The following is an 18,019-nucleotide window of genomic DNA, read 5'->3' on the forward strand; positions in this document are numbered from 1 at the left end:
AGGCAAGGAGGGTGGGGGCAACTCTGATATCTGGGGGAGTTGGTTCCAGAGGGTCGGGGCCACCACAGAGAAGGCTCTTCCCCTGGGTCCCGTCAGACGACATTGTTTAGTCGACGGGACCCTGAGAAGGCCAACTCTGTGGGACCTAACTGGTCGCTGGGATTCGTGTGGCAGACGACGGTCCCGGAGATATTCTGGCCGATGCCATGAAGGGCTTTATAGGTCATAACCAACACTTTGAATTGTGACCGGAAACCGATCGGCAACCAATGTAAACTGCGGAGTGTTGGTGTGACATGGGCAAATTTAGGAAAGCCCATGATAGCTCTCGCAGCTGCATTCTGCACGATCTGAAGTTTCCGAACACTTTTCAAAGGTAGCCCCATGTAGAGAGCGTTACAGTAGTCGAGCCTCGAGGTGATGAGGGCATGAGTGACTGTGAGCAGTGAGTCCTGGTCCAGATAGGGCTGCAACTAGTGCACCAGGCGAACCTCCTCTTCCTCCTCCTCCTCCTCCTCCTCCTCCTCCTCCTCCTCCTCCTCCTCCTCCTCCTCTCATAGCAACATCTTAAATCTGACCTCTCATGGGATCTTACACCGAGCCAAGTGGATTTGTTTTCTTATAGGTGGCGGCTCCATTGAACCTGATGAATTCCGCCTGGTCTTAAAATCATGCCTGAAAGAGAGCTCAATATCTTTGCCTGAAGAGAAGCTAGATGACCTGACAATGGCTCTTTTTGAGTCAGCAGATTCTGACAACAGTGGATCCATAACCTTTGAGGAGCTCAGAGAAGAACTGCAGCATTTTCCAGAAATCATGGAGAACTTAACAATAAGGTATTTTGAATCCAGTCAACACCAGCCATTACTTTAAGTGGTGCAAATGGATCTAAAGATTGTTTAAAGATCTAAAGGGTGCGTTTTAAGTTTGCTGAGCACAGGAGTCTCTTGTCTATGGGGATTCATATGTATTCTGGGCTGAGGTTGTTCTGTCACCTAAGGTGCTGTCTTGTAGCAGTTATTTTTTCACTACCACGACAGCTTTGGTAGTTGGAATGCAGATACAACTCAGAGGTACCTCTAGAATCCAGCCAAATAACTAGGACATTGTCTATGGGTGAACTAGAATTTACACAAAACATTGCAGGGGATCCCAAGTGGGTGAAAGGCATCGTGACCGCAGTTACCAGACCAAAGTCCTACGAAGTTCAACTAGATTATTTATTCATTCATTCATTCATTCATTCATTCATTCATTCATTCATTCATTCATTCATTCATTCTGTTCTGTCGAGCTCTCTGGTAGAATCCTCCCAAAAATGAACAGATACAATTTCAGACACACAGACGTTTGAAAATTCAAAACAATGTTCTTTATAATGAAAATTCACTTAAACCAAGCCCTCTTTTGGTATAGCAAAGAGCACTCGTCTCCAAACAAACTGGTAATTTGTACAAGTCCCTTATCAGTCCTGTGATACTTAGCTTGCAGCTGTGAGGCAATTCACTGTCCTTCTTTTTTCACAAAGTGAAACACACTTTGCCCTGGTTTAGTTTCAAAGCGGGGGAAAATCAGCACACAAAAGGTCCAAGTCAGTAAAGCAGTCATGAAACACAACGATCAGATAATCCTCCACAATGGCCAAACCCACAGGCTGCTATTTATAGCAGCCTCACTAATTACCACAGCCCCACCCAACCACAGGTGGCCTCATTTTCTTTGATAATAATCTCTCAGTTGTTGTTGCCTATGCATCGCTCTCCGCATGCGTGGCTGTATCATTAACTCTTGTTCTGAATCCAAGGAGGAGCTAGATAATTGATCTCCTTCTGAGCTGTGTGCCACCTCCCTGTCACTCATACCTTCTTGGTCAGAGGAGCCTTCATCATCAGATTCCACCAGGGGCAAAACAGGCCTGCAGCATGTGGATGTCTCCCCCACATCCACAGTCCTTGGGGCAGGAGCTGGGCCAGAGCTAACCACAACACATTCATTCATTCATTCATTCATTCATTCATTCATTCATTCATTCATTCATTCATTCATTTATTAGTAGAGTTGAAAGGGACCTTGCAGGTCATCAAGTCCAACCCCCTGCTCAAGCAGGAAACCCTACACCACCCCAAGCAGATGGCAGTCCAATTTTCTTTTGAATGTGTCAAGTGATGGGACATTCACAAACTCTGCTGGCAGGCTGTTCCACTGGTTGATCGCTCTGACCATCAGAAAGTTCTTCCTTATTTCCAGGTTGAATCTCTCCTTGGTCAGTTTCCATCTGTTGCTCCTGGTCTGGCCCTCTGGTGCCTTGGAAAATAGTGTGACCCCCTCCTCTCTGTGGCAACCCCTCAGATATCTGTATACTGCTATCATGCCCCCTCTGGCCCTCCTTTTCGCTAGACTATCCATGCCCAGTTCCAGCAACCTCTCTTCGTATGTCTGGGTTTCCAGTCCTTTATCATTTAGTTGCTCTTTTCTGTACTTTCTCTAGAGTTTCTGTATAGACTGGAGGACAGAAGGGAAAGGAGGGACATGATCGAAACATTTAAATAAGTTAAAGGGTTAAATAAGGTTCAGGGGAGAAGTGTTTTCAATAGGAAAGTGAACACAAGAACAAGGGGACACAATCTGAGATTAGTTGGGGGAAAGATTAGAAGTAACGTGAGAAAATGTTATTTTACTGAAAGAGTAGTAGATGCTTGGAACAAACTTGGTTGGTAAATCCACAGTAACTGAATTTAAACATGCCTGGGGTAAACATATATCCATCCTAAGATAAAACACAAGAAATAGTATAAGGGCAGACTAGATGGATTGTGAGGTCTTTTTCTGCCGTCAATCTTCTATGTTTCTATGTTTACATCATTACAGCCCTTAAGAACATTAATCAACCAGATTACATGTGCCAGGAAAAGATGGGCTTTTATTTATGAAATTTAATTAGTAAATTAATCTGTCTTAATTAGTAAGACTTCAGGAATGGTGTCCTGCCCTGCACTCGGGGGAAGAGTAGCCTTTCGGCTTTTTGTGTTGCGTCTTCCTATATCCCTAGGGATGCCCTCATCACCTCGAGGTTCGACTACTTCAACGCTCTCTACATGGGGCTACCTTTGAAAAGTGTTCGGAAACTTCAGATCATGCAGAATGCGGCCGCAAGAGTCATCGTGGGGCTTCCTAGATTCACCCAAGTTTCTACAATACTCCGTGGCCTGCACTGGCTGCCAATCAATTTCCGGTCACAATTCAAAGTGTTGGTTATGACCTTTAAAGCCCTACATGGCAATGCATCAGAGTATCTCTGGAACCGCCTGCTACCGCACGAATCCCAGCGGCCGATAAGGTCCCACAGAGTTGGCCTTTTCCGGGTCTCATCGACAAAACAATGTTGTTTGGCGGGCCCCAGGGGAAGAGCCTTCTCTGTGGCGGCCCCGGCCCTCTGGAATCAACTCCCTCCGGAGATCAGAACTGCTCGTATATTACTCAAGACCCACCTATATCGCCAGGCATGGGGGAATTGAGACACCTCCCTAGGCTTTTATATTTTAGGATTGGTATGTATGTGTTGTTTGGTTTTAAATGAGGAGCTTTATATGTGCTTCTTTTTAATATTAGATTTATTCTTTGACATTGTTTTTACTATTGTTGTGAGCCGCCCCGAGTCTTCGGAGAGGGGCGGCATACAAATCTAATAAATAATAATAAATAATAAAATAATAATAATGTTGAAAAGCCCCCAAAACTTCTCTCCTTTCTCTTTTAGTGCTGCAAGTTGGCTAAAGCCGCCCACAGCTCCCCGGAAGAGCCAAACCCAACATATCTTGAGTCCTGTGTATTGGCATAACAATAAGAACAAGCTTCTTCTGCTGGGTGGCTATGCCTGTGTGAACATTATCCTCTTTGTCTTGGCTGCCCTAAAGCAGACTGGCTCTGGCATTTGGATCATGGTGGCCAGAGGCTGTGGGCAGTGCCTGAACTTCAACTGCGCATTCATACTGGTGAGGAACGGGACTGCATCCCACATCCCAAGCTGCCAAGGTGGTTCACCATCAGGGAAATTTGCAGCCAGAGAAAAACAGCCCTGTAGCCGTTGCTCACTAGGAAATCCAAGCTTTGTTTTTAAATTATAACTTTGCAATAGCAAAAAGAACAGTGGTGGGTTTCAAATTTTTTTTACCTACTAGTTCTGTGGGTGTGGCTTGATAGACGTAGCATGGCTTGGTGGGAGTGCCGGGAGAAAGGTACTGCAAAATCCCCATTTCCTCTCAATCAGCTGGGACTGGGGAGGCAGAGAATAGATGAGGGTGGGACCAGTCAGAGGTGGTATTTACCAGTTGTCCAAACTACTCAAAATTTCTACCAGCTACCAGTTCTTCAGTACGGGTCAGAACCTGCTGAAACCCACCTCTGCTGCAAAGTGCACCTGGCAGCTGGGGAGGGCAAAAACATGAAGCATAGCAGGTGAAAAATTACTACTACTACTACTACTACTACTATTATTATTATTATTATTATTATTATTATTATTATTATCATCATCATCATCATTATCATTATTATCATCATTATCATCATTATCATCATTATCATCATTATTATCATTATTATTATTTATTAGATTTGTATGCCGCCCCTCTCCGCAGACTTGGGGCGGCTGACAGCAATAATAGAAACAATATATTACAAATCTAATAATTAAAAGTCACTAAAAGAACCCTTATTAAAAAACCAAACATAAGCACAAACATACCATGCATAACTTGTATAGGCCTGGGGGGAAAGGAATATCTCAATTCCCCCATGCCTGATGACAGAGGTGGGTTTTAAGGAGCTTGCGAAAGGCAAGGAGAGTGGGGGCAATTCTGATCTCTGGGGGGAGCTGGTTCCAGAGGACCGGGGCCACCACAGAGAAGGCTCTTCCCCTGGGTCCCGCCAGACAACATTGTTTAGTCTATGGGACCCGGAGAAGGCCAACTTTGTGGGACCTAGCCGGTCGCTGGGATTCGTGCGGCAGAAGACGGTCTGAAGATATTCTGGCCCGATGCCATGAAGGGCTTTATAGGTCATAACCAACACTTTGAATTGTGACTGGAAACTGATCGGCAACCAATGCAGACTGCGGAGTGTTGGTGTAACATGGGCATAACTGGGGAAGCCCATGATTGCTCTCGCAGCTGCATTCTGCATGATCTGAAGTTTCCGAACATGAGATAGCCCCATGTAGAGAGCGTTACAGTAGTCGAACCTCGAGGTGATGATGGCATGAGTGACATTTTTGCAAAAACTGGGTGTTTTTTGCCCCCCTAGACCCCAGGAGCACTCTGCAAGCCTCCCAAAGCCTCTGCATGCCCCAGGCCTGTTTTTGGCAAAAATGGGACATGTGGGGTGAAGTTTGGGGAGGCCAAAAATGGCTGTATTCAGTGTATAAGACACACCAACATTTCCACCCTCTTTTGGAGGGGGGGGGGGAGAGAAGCATGTCTTATACTCCAAAAAGTACAGTGCCAAGTCTGAGAAATATTGCTCAAAGCTACCGTATTTTTCAGAGTATTAGACGCTCTTCCTCCCTCCCAAAAAGTGGGTGGAAATGTCTTTGCATCTTATATAGTGTATGTTGCCAAAGCCCTGCAGCATCTGCTTCCCAGAAATTTGCCTCCTTGCAGCAAACAGCAAACAGCGTGGTCATCTTCAGCGCAGCCTGATTTAGCACAAGCACCCCATCTGTCTCCCATAATACTTCCTATCAGCTATTGCAGGCTGCAGGGATCGCTGTCGCCTATCAGCGCCAGCACCACCCATTGCTGCTACCACCTATCACCGCCTCCATGTGCCCCATTTACTACTTGGAACAGGCCAAAAATGGGGCATGTGTAGATGGTGATATGTGGCACTGGTGATGAGCAATGACGACCCCCGCAACCTTAAACAGCTGATTGGGGATATTCCAGGAGGCAGATCCAACTGCCAATCAGCTGCTGGTGCTAAATCAGGCTGCGGTGAAGCTGACCTGGCTGTTTGCTGCAAGGAGGCAGAGGCAGAATTTTGTACTTAGTACATTTCTTTTTCAAGCTTATTTCCCTACTCTGCTGTAATGTCTGAATTGATGCATTTTTGCCCCTCTCAATTCAACCCTTTTGTTCCCCTCCATCTGCTGCCCCCAGGTCCCAATGTTACGCCGATCTCTGACCTGGCTAAGGACCACTTGGGTAGCCAAAGTTTTGCCCCTGGACTTGAACGTCATCCTGCATCAGCTGATGGGCTACGTGGTGGGTGCTCTAACTATCCTTCACATGGGAGCTCACATCATCAATTTTGGTAAATGCTGCTCAAATTTTCTGTTTTTTCTTTTGTTATTTAATTGCCTTAATTGTATCCCAGAGCATTTTATGCAAAGTATTGCTCATTTAAAATATAAATAGAAAAATAAATATTCCCAGATTAAAAGCCACAGATACCATGTGGAGCGATGAATTAACTATCATGGCCAAATCGTATGAATGATTAGTATGCATGTTGTTGTGATTGCTTAATTTATGTATTTTTAATTAGGGTTTTATAGTTTTTTAGTTCTTAAATTTGACTTCTTTTTTTTGTTTTGTATTTACACTGTTGTTGTAAACTGCCCTGAGTCCTTTGGGATTGGGCAGCATAGAAGTGTAAGTAAGTAAGTAAGTAAGTAAGTAAGTAAGTAAGTAAGTAAGTAAGTAAGTAAGTAAGTAAGTAAGTAAGTAAGTACAGTGATCCCCCGGGTATCGCGACCCCGATCATTGCGAACGGGCTAAATCGCGATTTTTAAACCCGGAAGTCAAAACACCATCTGCGCATGCGCGCCCTTTTTTTATGGCCACGCATGCGTAGATGGCGCCGGGCAGATCAGCTGCTGGGCGGCTTCCCTGGGTCTTCCCCCTCTTGCTGGCGGGAGGGCGAGCATCAGCGAGGAGTTTCCCCACCGCCCACGCAAACTCCTCGCTGCTGCTCGCCCGCCCTTCGCCCGCCCATGCCGTTCGCTCCCCCTCTTGCTGGCGGGAGGGCGAGAAGCCCCCCCAGCACCCGCTCGCCCGCCTTTCGCCGCTCGCCCGCCCTTTGCCCGGCCACCCGCCCTTCGCTCGCTGCTCGCCCGGCCACCCGGGTTCGGGGGGGTGCTGGCAAGCCCCCCATGCCGGCGGCAACGTTTTAAAACAGCCGCGCCGCTTCCCAATGAGTCCCGAAGACAAACACGGAAGTTCGCCTTTGACGTTTGTCTTCGGGACTCAGTTGCGAAGCCGCGCGGCTGTTTTAAAACGTCGCCGCCGGCATGGGGGGCTTGCCAGCACCCCCCCGGACCCCCAACCCGGGTTTGGGGGGCTGCTAGGAAGCCCCCCATGCCAGCGGCGACGTTTTAAAACAGCCGCGCGGCTTCGCAACTGAGTCCCGAAGACAAACGTCAAAGGTGAACTTCCGCGTTTGTCTTCGGGACTCATTGGGAAGCCGCGCGGCTGTTTTAAAACGTCGCTGCCGGCATGGGGGGCTTCCTAGCAGCCCCCCAAACCTGGGCTGGGGGTCCGGGGGGGGTGCTGGCAAGCCCCCCATGGCGACGTTGACGTTTTAAAACAGCCGCGCCACTTCCCAGCTGAGTCCCCTTCCCAGGAACCCCAATCTTCGGCTCCTCGCTAGCGCTGCGGAAGTAAAAACACCATCTGCGCATGCCCAGATGGTGTTTTTACTTCCGCAGCGCTACTTCGCGAAAACCCGATCATTGCTAGGGGTCCTGGAACGGAACCCTCGCAATGATCGGGGGATCACTGTAACTAAGTAACTAACTAACTAACTAACTAACTAAGTAACTAACTAACTAACTAAGTAACTAACTAACTAACTACCTAACTAACTAACTAACTAAGTAACTGACTAAGTAACTAACTAGCTAACTAGCTAAGTAACTAAGTAACTAACCAACCAACCAACCAACCAACCAACCAACCAACCAACCAACCAACCAACCAACCAACTAACTAACTAACTAACTAACTAACTAACTACTACACTAATGTATTGCAAATTCAGGCCGAATTTTTTTTAAAAAAAATAATCTCTCCGGCTGGAGAGTAATTTTGCAGCTGTAGTGCCATCACAAAGAAGTTCCTGTATCACTTAAGCTGTCATCTGTCATCCTAATAATATGTTCGACTGATAGCCAGCAAAATGTTTAAGCACCTGGTCCTAAGTCATAAAGTCAGAAACAGCATTCTGAACTTGGGGCCCAAAATGGACCGGGAGCCAGCATAACTGAGCATTGTCACCATAATGCAAGGAGTTAAGGAGTTACTTATCCAGCCTTTCCCTTCATCATAGCGAGACTGTCTCAGGCCAAAGACGGGTATCGTCTCTGGGAATACCTTTTTACTACCCAGCCTGGCATTGGATGGATTCATGGAACTGCCTCTCTCACGGGCTTCCTCTTGCAGCTGCTCATCTCTCTGATGCTCGTGTGTTCCACTACCTTGGTCCGCAGGAGTGGCCATTTTGAGGTAACATCCTTAGCTTACCCTAGCTTTCTTTGCTCATTTTGCCTTTTTTTCATCCTGAAAATGGACGGCATGTTGGCTCAGCTGTTAAGACACTAGGTGTCAATGAACCAAATAGCATCTGAGAAATAAATCACATTCCACTCCTGTGCTCTCACACAAGGTTCGATTTATTAGCATCACCATGTTGGATTCGTAACCGTCATTCCAACACTAAATTCTCTTCAGTTCCCCATCCAGGTTGTTGTGGTTGGCTCTAGCCCAGCTCCTGCCCCAGGGAAAGTGGAGGTGGATGCAGGGGAAACTTCAACATGTCACAGGCCTGTGTTATTGCCGACAGAGTCAGTTCACAGTTTAGTTTCCTCGGACGAAGAAGAAGGTGGGAGTGACTCGGCAGAGGGGGGCTTGGCACACAGCCCAGGCAGTCAATCTTCCTTATCTTCTATTGCTTCAGATGATGACGTTTTGGACCCACGCAAGCGCAGAATTATGTGTAGAAGAGACCAAGTAAGAACATATTATAGGAAATAAGGGAGGCCACCTGTGTTTGGGTGGGGCTCTAGTAATTAGGGCTGCTGCTATAAATAGGAGCATGTGGGTTTGGCCGTTGTGGAAGAATATCTGATCGCAGTATCAGGAATCCTGTGTTTTCTGGACTTTGTTGCTTTTTCACGCCTTTGAAAACAAAGCAGAGCAACGTTTGTGTGTGTGTGTGTCTCACTTCGTTGGAAGAAGAAGGGGTGTGAAGTTTCTTCACAGCTGCTAGCTAAGGACTTTATCACTGCTTAAGGGAAATTGTACAGACTACCCGGTTGTTTTGGGATGAGTGCTCTTTGCAATACAAAAAGAGTGCTTAGTTTATTTTGAATTTTGTGATAAAGAACATTGTTTTGAATTTGCAAACGTGTGTATGTCTGAAATTTGTACCCTTGAATTTTTGGGACGCTCCTATGAGAGAGCCCGGCACAATACAGGTTAAAGTTCATCTCACATCCCCACACCCACAAGTGCAATCACATGGACCAATCCGGTGCAGGGATTCACTGGCTTCTTCATTTGTTCAGTTGACCTTGGACTCTGTGTAAGGGAATGTGTGGTGGTTATCAATCTCTCTCTCTCTCTCTCACCCCTCCCGTTTCCCTATTGCTGCTAACTGTAGCAGGCCAAAGCCTCTAACTTCACATAATGGCTTTGGGCCTGACACTGGGCTTGGTTGGCTGGAAAGCCAGCAGTCCGGGTTTGAGATGCCAAATGCCACACAATGAGGTGAGCTCCCAGCTCCTGCCAACCCAGTAGTTCCAAAGCATGCAAATGCGAGTAGATAAATAGATCCCACTTTGGTAGGAAGATAGCAGTGCTCCTTGATGTCAAGATGGCTACATGGCCTTGTAAGTGTCTTTGGACAGCAGTGACTCAATGGTCTTGAAATGGAGACGAGCACCGTTCCCCATAGTCCCTGTTAGTCCCCATTGTCCCCCATTTGCACAGTTATTTATTTATTTGTTTGTTTGTTTGTTTGTTTGTTCGTCCGTCTGTCCATTTATTTATTTGTTTTTGTTTGTTTGTTTGTTTGTTCGTCCGTCCATTTATTTGTTTGTTTTTGTTTGTTTGTTTGTTCGTCCGTCCGTCCGTCCGTCCATCCGTTTGTTTGTTTGTTCGTTTGTTCGTCCGTCCATCCATCCATCCATCCATCCATCCATCCATCCATCCATCCATCCATCCATCCATCTATCTATCTATCTATCTATCTATCTATCTATCTATCTATTGGATTTGTATGCCGCGACTCGGGGCAGCTCACAACGTATCAAACAAAACATAACAACACATCTGGATCCAATTAATATAATTTAAAAACCTAAAAGTTCTAATATAATATAATTCACTCCATGAAACACAGTAAAACACTCGTTGGTCAGGGGGGAAGATCTAATGACCCCAGGCTTAGTGGCATAGATAAGTCTTTAAACTTTTTAACTTTAAACTTTTTCGGAAGACAAGGAGGGTGGGGGCAGTGCAAATCTCTGGGGAGAGCTGATTCCAGAGGGCCGGGCCCCCCACAGAGAAGGCTCTACCCCTAGGTCCCACCAACCGGCTTTGCTTGCTAGTATGCCTTCCTAGCCAGAAAAAGGTCTAAGGTGTCTTGTCAAAGGAAGGCCTTAGCAGCAAAATGCAGCCTTGAGGACCAAACCAAGAAAGCTTCTTTGACGGTGGGTTCTAGGCCTCCTTCAGACATGAATGTTGGCTGGGTAACTTTGGATCAGCCAACTCTCTTTCCGTTCAGTCTACCTTGCAGGGTTTGGGTTGTGGAGGAAATAGGAGGCAGGAGTGTTGGGTATCTTCACTTCCTTGAGTTGACAAAAATACAGTGTTCCCTCGATTTTCGCGGGTTCGAACTTCGCGAAAAGCCTGTACCACGGTTTTTCAAAAATATTAATTAAAAAATACTTTGCAGTTTTTTCCCCCTATACCATGTTTTTTCCTGCCCTGATGTCATATGTCATCGGCAAACTTTCGTCCGCCTTTAATAATTTTTTTAAAATAAACTTTAATAAATAAACATGGTGAGTAATAATCTAAATGGTTGCTAAGGGAATGGGAAATTGTAATGTAGGGATTTAAAGTGTTAAGGGATGGCTTGTGACACTGTTCCTAGCCAAAAATAGTGTATTTACTTCCGCATCTCTACTTCGCGGAAATTCGACTTTCACGGGCAGACTCAGAACGCATCCCCCGCGAAAATCAAGGGAACACTGTACTCCGTAAGTGGATAAAAATGCCAAATCCAGTCTAAACAACTAGCTGACTGTGTGACTAACCCTAATAATAATACCAAAATCTTGACTATTGCAATGCACTCTACATGGGGCTATCCTTGAAGAGTGTTCGGAGACTTCAGCTGGTGCGAAATGCAGCGGCGCCTGCAATTACGAGTATACCTAGGTACGTCCGTATTTACTCCATCTCTATGTGACCTGTGTTGGTTGCCAATCAGTCTCCAAGCACAATTCAAGGTGTTGATTATTACCTTTAAAGCCCTAAATGACCCAGGGCCAGACTATTTACAGGACTGCCTCCTCCTTCATAACTCATTGCGGCCAGCAAGGGCCCACAGAGTTGGTCTTCTCCAGGTCCCATCCGCCAAACAATGTCGGTTGGCGGGACCTCGAAGAAGAGCCTTCTCTGTGGTGGCTCCGACCCTATGGAATCAACTGCCCTCAGAGATTCGCATTATCTCCTCCCTACCGGTTTTCCGGAAAGCTGTTAAAACCTGGCTTTTCCGGCAGGCCTGGAATTAAAATTGATTGCTGCAAGTATGGTTTTATGATATATGTGATGTTTTTATTGTTTTTTATTAGTATTATAAATGCAATAAATAAACAAATAAATAAAATTTCTGCAGCAGCTCTCCAAAATGTGTCCCTTCTTTTGCCACCGGCAGGTCTTCTACTGGACTCACCTTTTTTACGTCCCCATCTGGGCTTTGCTGATTCTTCACGGTGCTAATTTCTGGAAGTGGTTTGTGATCCCTGGATCTCTCTTCCTGGGAGAGAAGGCCTTTGCAGCGGCTTTGTCACGTGTCGGAGGGCTGAACATTGTGGAAGTCAACCTTCTACCCTCCAAGGTGGGTTCCACAAATGGTAAAGTAAACACAAATGAGCATCGGCATGTATAACTTGTTGAGACTAGAAAAGGAACAATGGTTTTTTTTGCCCAATTGTCCAATTCATCCTTACCAGAGGACACTGTTAGTACATTGTACGTAACCTACTTGGGTGTTGCCATACACAGTAAATTACCATGTTAGTTTGTAAAATATAAAGACTGTACCTTTAAGGAAATATTACTGGTTGGCCAGAAGAGGGCGCCAACACCGTTCCCTTTGCCTTGAGCTGTATTCTTGCTGTGTGCGTGGATTGTAAACCATTAAGAGTATTATATTGTTGATTCTGTATATTTGTAAATAATAATATTGTTGTATATACATTGATACTAAGTCTGAGTCATTGTCTGGCTAACCCACATTGCCTACACCACAACAACTCTGCTTAATTTATTTTTTTTATTTTATTTATTGGATTTGTATGCCGCCCCTCTCCGTAGACTCGGGGCGGCTAACAACAATGTGTGTTGAAGGTTTTGTACCGAGACGTACTAACATACACCATCTGTGTCCCATTGTTACTTCTTTTGAAATCCAGGTGACTCATTTGGTGATTCAAAGGCCCCCCTTTTTCCACTACAAACCTGGTGACTATGTGTACCTGAACATTCCGGTCATTGCCCGCTATGAGTGGCACCCCTTCACTATCAGCAGTGCTCCCGAGCAGCCAGGTAGGGGATTGACCGTCCGAGGGGTAGCTGCATCCCTCCCAAGCCCAGGGCTTTGGCCTCGACAGTAGCATCTCAAAGGGAGCAGAGTCCTCCGTATCAAAAGCAATGGCTCTATTCTTTCCTTCACTTTCTGAGATGACCCTGAATGCTGAAAAATGGGGTGCCTTGAATGGCCATGCCCATTGAGCTGCCCAGCACTTCCGAGCTTACGGTGCTACAAAGGGTGACCCCACCCTGCGTGGGCTGCGAATTTGTTTCCAAATACAATTCAAAATGTTGGTTATGACCTATAAAGTCCTACATGGCATGGGACCAGATTACCTACGGGACCGCCTTCTGCCGCACGAATCCCAGTGTCCGTTCAGGTCCCACAGAGTCGGCCTTCTCCAGGTCCCGTCAACTAGACAATGTCGCTTGGCGGGGCTTAGGGGAAGAGGCTTCTCTGTGGGGGGCCAAGCCCTCTGGAATCAGCTCCCCCCCCCCGGAGATTCACACTGCCCCAACCCTCCTTGCCTTTCAAAAGAACTTAAAAACTTATTTATGCCATCAGTCTTGGGGTCACTCGACCCCAGCCCCTGGCCAATGAATGTTTAATGTTTGGTTGTATTGAATGAATGATTATGATATTTAGTTTTTATAATGTTTTTAGTTAATTATTTATCTTAGTTGGATCCAATTGTAAATTGTACATTGTTTTATGGACATGCTGTGAGTTGCCCCGAGTCCACGGAGAGAGGCAGCATACAAATCCAATGAATGAATGAATGAATGAATGAATGAATAAATAAATAAATAAATAAAATAAAAATAAATAAATTTCCCAACGTCAAACTATGTTGGAACATCAACTGCAGTGTAACGATCCACTCTGGAGGAATGGTTGGGGAAGTTGAAACAAATTGATAAATTAACTTCTCTTATTTTATTGATAGATTTAGATTTAGGTTTAGGTTTAGGTTTAGATTTAGATTTAGATTTAGATTTAGATTTAGATTTAGATTTCGTCCCTCTCCGAGAACTTGGGGCGGCTTGCAAAATATAAAAATACAATGTACATCGAAATCCAGTTAATTAAAGTTAAGAGTTAAATCTAAACACCAGGAAACCAATTAGAATGCACACATATCCATGCAGTCAACAAACCTACCATACATTCATCGGCCAGGGGACAGTGTCTAATGACCCCAAGCCTGGCAGCATACTCCTGCGGAAGGCGAGGAGGGTGGGGGCAGTATGAATCTCCGGGGGGAGCTGATTCCAGAGGGCCGGGGCCTCCACCGAGAAGGCTCTTCCCCTAGGCCCCGCTAAGCGGCATTGTCTAGTTGATGGGAAAGGCCGACTCTGTAAGACCTAACCGGTTGCTGGGATTCATGCGGCAGGAGGCAGTCCCATAAGTAATCTGGTCCCATGCCGTATAGGGCTTTATAGGTCATAACCAATACAGTGATACCTCGTCTTACAAACCCCTCGTCATACAAACTTTTTGAGATACAAACCTGGGGTTTAAGATTTTTTTGCCTCTTCTTCCAAACTATTTTCACCTTACAAACCCAAGCCACCGCCACTGGATGCCCACCTCTGGACTTCTGTTGCCAGCGAAGCACCTGTTTTTGCAGTGCTGGGATTCCCCTGAGGCTCCCCTCCATGGGAAACAACACCTCCGGACTTCTGAGTTTTTGCGATGCTGCAGGGGAATCCCAGCAGCACAAAAATGGGTGCTTCACTGGCAACGGAAGTCTGGAGGTGGGGTTTCGAGGACTTTCGTTTTTTTGCGATGCTGCAATTTCGCTGAGGCTCCCCTCGCTGGGAAACCCCACCTCCGGACTTCCATTGCCAGTGAAGCACCCATTTTTGCGCTGCTGGGATTCCCCAGCAGCATCACAAAAACACAGAAGTCTGGAGGTGGGGTTTCCCATGGAGGGGAGCCTCAGGGGAATCCCAGCAGCGCAAAAACGGGCACTTTGGCTGGCAAAAGGGGTGAGTTTTGGGCTTGCATGCATTAATCGCTTTCCCATTGATTCCTATGGGAAACATTGTTTCGTCTTACAAACTTTTCACCTTACAAACCTCGCCCCAGAACCAATTAAGTTCGTAAGACGAGGTATCACTGTACTTTGAATTGAGTCCGGAAACCAATTGGCAGCCAGTGCAAACTGTAGAGTGTTGGAGAGATATGGGCATGTCTGGATAGGCCCATGACTGCTCAAACGGCTGCATTCTGCAAAATTTGTAGTTTAGAGAAAGGACAGCATCTATATTTATTGGTGGCTGGAAATCTCTTATGGGCTTTTTTGTGTAAAACTGGGGGGGGGGGGAGGGGGAGGATGAACTTGTCACTTATGGTTTTGATGAGTAAAATTACAGTGGTACCTCTACTTACGAACTTAATTCATTCTCTGACCAGGCTCTTAAATAGAAAAGTTTGCAAGGAGGAGCAAATTTTTCCCATAGGATCCAATGTAAAATGCGTGCAAACCCATTAGGAAAGAAATAAAAGCTCGGAATTTGGGTGGGAGGAAGAGGAGGAAGAAGAGGAGGAGGACAGTCGCTGCCGAAGGAAGATGGTGAGGTGAGGGGAATCAAAAAAAATCTAAAACTTTAAGGCGTAAAAGAAAAAAAAAGCGACTCTGAGGCAGCGAGGAGGAGCACGCACCTCCCTCCATTCGCTCTGGGCTGCCAAAGCCTCCTTAAGTGCCACTGAAAGGCTCCTCTGGCAGTCCAGAAAAGCCCAAAATGGCTGGGATTAAAGGGGGAATGGCAGGAAACTGCCCAGGCCTTCGTGCCGCTCTCAAATTTCCTGGGAAATTTTTTCCAGGCTCCGGTTCTTAAGTAGAAAATGGTTGTTGAGAAGAGGCAAAAAACCCTTGAACACCCGGTTCTTATCTAGAAAAGTTCTTAAGTAGAGGCGTTGTTAGGTAGAGGTACCACTGTATAGGCAAACACGTCCTTCCAACTTGATGAGAACTGGTAAGGAATGTAAGTGGACACACTCCTGAACCATGGGCTGGTCCTTCACTGTTTCCAGGGCGGCCCCATGGGCCAGATCTAAGCACCCTCCTGCTTAGATCTGAGATTGACACTCCTACTTTATATTAATCTCTATGATTGCTGTGCTGCAGCCTACTCATTTAATCAGGAAGGTTTCATTCAATCCTCTCCTTCTCTTCCAAGACACCATCTGGTTGCATATTCGATCCCTGGGACAATGGACCTACCGGTTACATGAGTATTTCTGGAATTTTCAGGAGCCCTTTGATGACAACCCTGAATTGTCGGCAGCCAGAAAATCAAGGAACAAGAACAGAGTCTCAAATTTTGTGCAGGTTTGGAGTTTAAAATACTCTCCACTTGATAGTTTTTCTAGTTCTTGTTACTGGGTCATCTGTTACTAAGACCGATTCGGCAGATAATCTTCTCCCAGCTTGATGTTAGGTGGGAGTTTGTTTGTTTATTTATTTATTTATTTATTTGTCTATCCGTCTGTCTGTCTGTCTGTCTGTCTGTCTGTCTATCTGCCTCTCTATCTATCTATCTATCTATCTATCTATCTATCTATCTATCTATCTATCTATCTATCTATCATCTATCTATCTATCTATCTATCTATCATCTATCTATCTATCTATCTATCTATCTATCTATCTATCTATCTATCTATCCTATCTCCCTACCTACCTACCTACCTGCCTACCTTCCTTCCTATCCTATCCTATCCTACCTACCTACCTACCTATCCTATCTATCCTATCTACCCTATCTACCTACCTACCTATCTACCTATCTATCAATCTATCTATCAGAATTGAAAGGGACCTTGCAGGTCATCAAGTCCAACCCCCTGCTTAAGCAGGAAATCCTACAGCACCCCAGCCAAATGACAGTCCAATCTCCTCTTGAAAATGTCCAAAGTTGGGGAGTTCACAAGTTATAGGAATTGCAGAGATTCCACGTGGTTCCCCTGGGATCTCCAAGTCTACGCTGTCATAATGTGTCTGAAAATATACCAAAGGGTGATCCTGTCTGTTTTCTTTTCCCCCCTTCTTTTGCCTATTTTCAGTGCAACTTCTAACAAACTAGATGAGCCTCACACAGACTTATTTAAGTCAAATGAAATTAAGTGTGGAGATCAAAGTAGAAAATCCAACCATAGACCAGAATGATTGGGTGTGTGGGGGAATGAATCAGTTTAGAAATTGGGACCTGTTGTTGAAAAAAACATCTGGAAAGCACAAGTTTCAGGATGAATCAATGAATAGGGTGCTCTCTGTGTGGAAGAGACTCACTGCTGGTGCAAAGACACCCTGCCTGCCCAGCACCCTCCCTTTACAGATTTGCGTATGCTGAATAGGGAGCTTATCCATACATCACCCAAAGCCCAGCTGTTTTAAGGACATCTGCACTGGTTGCAGTTATCCCCTCATCTTCTTCTCACACATGAAGCTGCCTGGCTTATTTCATCTGACCTAGTTGAAATGGTGCTTCCTTCCGCTGCGGACAGAATCCCTGCTTATACCTGGTGCCAGGGGTAGGCAAAGTTGGCTCTTCTATGACTTGTGGACTTCAACTCCCAGAATTCCTCAGCCAATCATGCTAGCTCAGGAATTCTGGGAGTTAGTTAGTTAGTTAGTTAGTTAGTTTGTTTATTTATTTATTTATTTATTTATTTATTTATTTATTAGTTATTTAGTTATTTAGTTATTTAGTTATTTAGTTATTTAGTTATTTAGTTATTTAGTTATTTAGTTATTTAGTTATTTAGTTATTTAGTTATTTAGTTATTTAGTTATTTAGTTATTTAGTTATTTAGTTATTGTTAGATTGAAAGGGACCATGAAGGCCATCAAGTTCAACCCCCCCCCCCCTGCAGTGGCAGTTCAATCTTCTCTTAAAAATGTCCAGAGTGTTGGAGTTCACAACGTCCGCTGGTAGGTTGTTCCATTGGTTGATCGCTCTGACCGTCAGGAAGTTCCTCCTTATCTCCACGTTGAATCTCTCCTTGGTCAGCTTCCAGCCGTTGTTCCTTGTCCGGCCCTCTGGTGCCCTGGAGAATAAAGTGATCCCCTCCTCTCTGTGACATCCCCTCGTACACTTGTAGACTGCTATCATATTCGCTCTGGCCCTCCTTTTCTCTAGGCTATCCATGCCCAGTTCCCGCAGTCTCTCTTCATAAGTCTTGGTTTCCAGTC

General features: G+C 45.4%; 1 protein-coding gene across 1 annotated transcript in view; it reads left to right on the top strand.

Annotated features, from left to right (window-relative positions):
• The window catches only part of NOX5 (NADPH oxidase 5), a 34,432-nt gene that overhangs the window by 4,099 nt on the left and 12,314 nt on the right, over window positions 1-18,019 (top strand). Inside the window, exons 3-9 of the mRNA XM_070763603.1 lie at window positions 626-836; window positions 3,758-3,992; window positions 6,156-6,309; window positions 8,326-8,501; window positions 11,941-12,123; window positions 12,701-12,833; window positions 16,005-16,138. Coding sequence (XP_070619704.1) covers window positions 626-836; window positions 3,758-3,992; window positions 6,156-6,309; window positions 8,326-8,501; window positions 11,941-12,123; window positions 12,701-12,833; window positions 16,005-16,138 — 1,226 coding nt within the window. The remainder of the gene's footprint in view (window positions 1-625; window positions 837-3,757; window positions 3,993-6,155; window positions 6,310-8,325; window positions 8,502-11,940; window positions 12,124-12,700; window positions 12,834-16,004; window positions 16,139-18,019) is intronic.

Source organism: Erythrolamprus reginae, chromosome 10 (genome assembly GCF_031021105.1).
Source record: "Erythrolamprus reginae isolate rEryReg1 chromosome 10, rEryReg1.hap1, whole genome shotgun sequence".
Classification (NCBI taxonomy): domain Eukaryota; kingdom Metazoa; phylum Chordata; class Lepidosauria; order Squamata; family Dipsadidae; genus Erythrolamprus; species Erythrolamprus reginae.